Consider the following 1921-nt stretch of genomic DNA (forward strand, 5'->3'; position numbering starts at 1 on the left):
TAATATGTCTCTTATATATATCAATAATGACACTCGACATCTATCTCTCCATATACACTCACGTATATCTCATATATATCTCATAAACACACTCGTATATATATATATACATATATATATATATACATATACATATATATATATGTATATATATATATATATATATATATATATATATATATATATATATATATATATATATATATATATACATATATATATATATATATATATATATATATATATATATATATATATATATATATATATATATATATATATATATATATATAGGTATAGGTATAGATATAGATGAATATATATAAAATATAGATATAGATATAGATAATAATAGATATATATATATATATATATGCATATATATTATTTACCTTATATATATATATATATGTACATCTGTATACATACAAAAACATATGCACATGTATATACACGTACACATCCATATACATATGTAAATTTATACACATGCACATACACACATATACATGGATTCAAATGCACCCGACTTACACACACGTGCATATGTTTGAAACCTACCAGAGACTGCGTTTTGACCCATGACATCAACGACATATGTCTCGTCCTGTTTGAACACAAACAGGGGCAGTCCTCTGCGGTCGTAGATGGGTTCATTCTGAGGCGAAAACCGGTAGTCAAACCCTGCAGCCAGCATACTATTCATAGCCTCACTCTACAAAGCAACCAATGAAAGTACGGGATTAGGTGATAAAAAAGAACATCTAAAAATAACTACCAATCAAACTCGCCGGAAATCACTGGCCCATCCCTCTGACCTCCGCCGCATCCTTCCTCAATTTAGCCAGTGGTCACTTTATCTAATCTGTGGTAGTGACTACTCCCAATGTACTACAATTGGGTGCTAATAGAAGTGTCAGAGATCCATCACAGGTTTGTACTTATCCTCTATCTCATAACAGGGCCTGTTAAATGTGGTGACAGGAATCGGGGCAGACCAGATTTGGGTCCAATTTATAGTCATGAATTGGCAGTATCCCCCGTCTATGCTGCCCAACAACGGAATGAAAGCCGATGTGGTCCCAAACCACACAAGAAACCACGCACACGGTAACTATGTATGATGAGTTGTATGTACTTAAACCGAGTGTGAGCCATGCACACATAACAGTGACCTCCATACGAACGACGCCATTTAATAATTGGTCTACACGTGTCACATTTAACACAGTACTAGTGCACCAGATAAACCTCCATGACACACCTAATCAATATAGTAGAGTACTGCTTGTTATACAGCTTGTATCAAAAATCGTGAAGGAAGTTGATTCTCATACACCATACAACAAAAGGCACGGAAGGTGTCTCCGTACATACTACAGAGTGGCAGCCACTTACGCATAACAAACGCTAACTTAAACACGAAATACACCTCACCTACCAGCGATATAGCACACATAACAAACGCATAACAAACGCAAACTTAAACACGGAATACACCTCACCTACCAGCGATATAACACACATAGCAAACGCATAACAAACGCAAACTTAAACACGGAATACACCACACCTACCAGCGATATAACACACATAACAAACGCATAACATAGCTACAGCATACAGGAAATAGTGTATAGGGTTAGCCCATACATACCAAAGTCATAGTGCTCAGATTCATATGATACAGCACATTCTGGGGGAGAGCATCAATGGCAGCTTGGGCGGCTTTTTCGGCTTCTAATCGCACGGCTTCATTCTGTTGAGGCAAGATAGAACATTGATAGCATTACATATGTGCTCTATGTAATGTATATGTATATGTATATGTATACATGTATATGTGCTCTAGTGTGCACGTATAGGTGCAAATGCATAGGTGAAGACCAGCAGATGTATTGTAAGCAAAATCATTTTAACT

The 1921-nt window shown here is 35.5% G+C and overlaps 1 protein-coding gene across 1 annotated transcript in view; it reads right to left on the reverse strand.

The window, feature by feature from the left end:
• Positions 1 to 1921, reverse strand: part of SARC_04718 (hypothetical protein) — a gene marked incomplete at both ends in the record, with an annotated part of 12408 nt that overhangs the window by 8154 nt on the left and 2333 nt on the right. The window contains 2 exons of the mRNA XM_014301443.1: positions 562 to 715; positions 1658 to 1759. Of these exons, the coding sequence (XP_014156918.1) occupies positions 562 to 715; positions 1658 to 1759 (256 nt within the window). The remainder of the gene's footprint in view (positions 1 to 561; positions 716 to 1657; positions 1760 to 1921) is intronic.

This window comes from Sphaeroforma arctica (assembly GCF_001186125.1).
Source record: "Sphaeroforma arctica JP610 unplaced genomic scaffold supercont1.276, whole genome shotgun sequence".
In the NCBI taxonomy this organism is placed as follows: domain Eukaryota; class Ichthyosporea; order Ichthyophonida; genus Sphaeroforma; species Sphaeroforma arctica.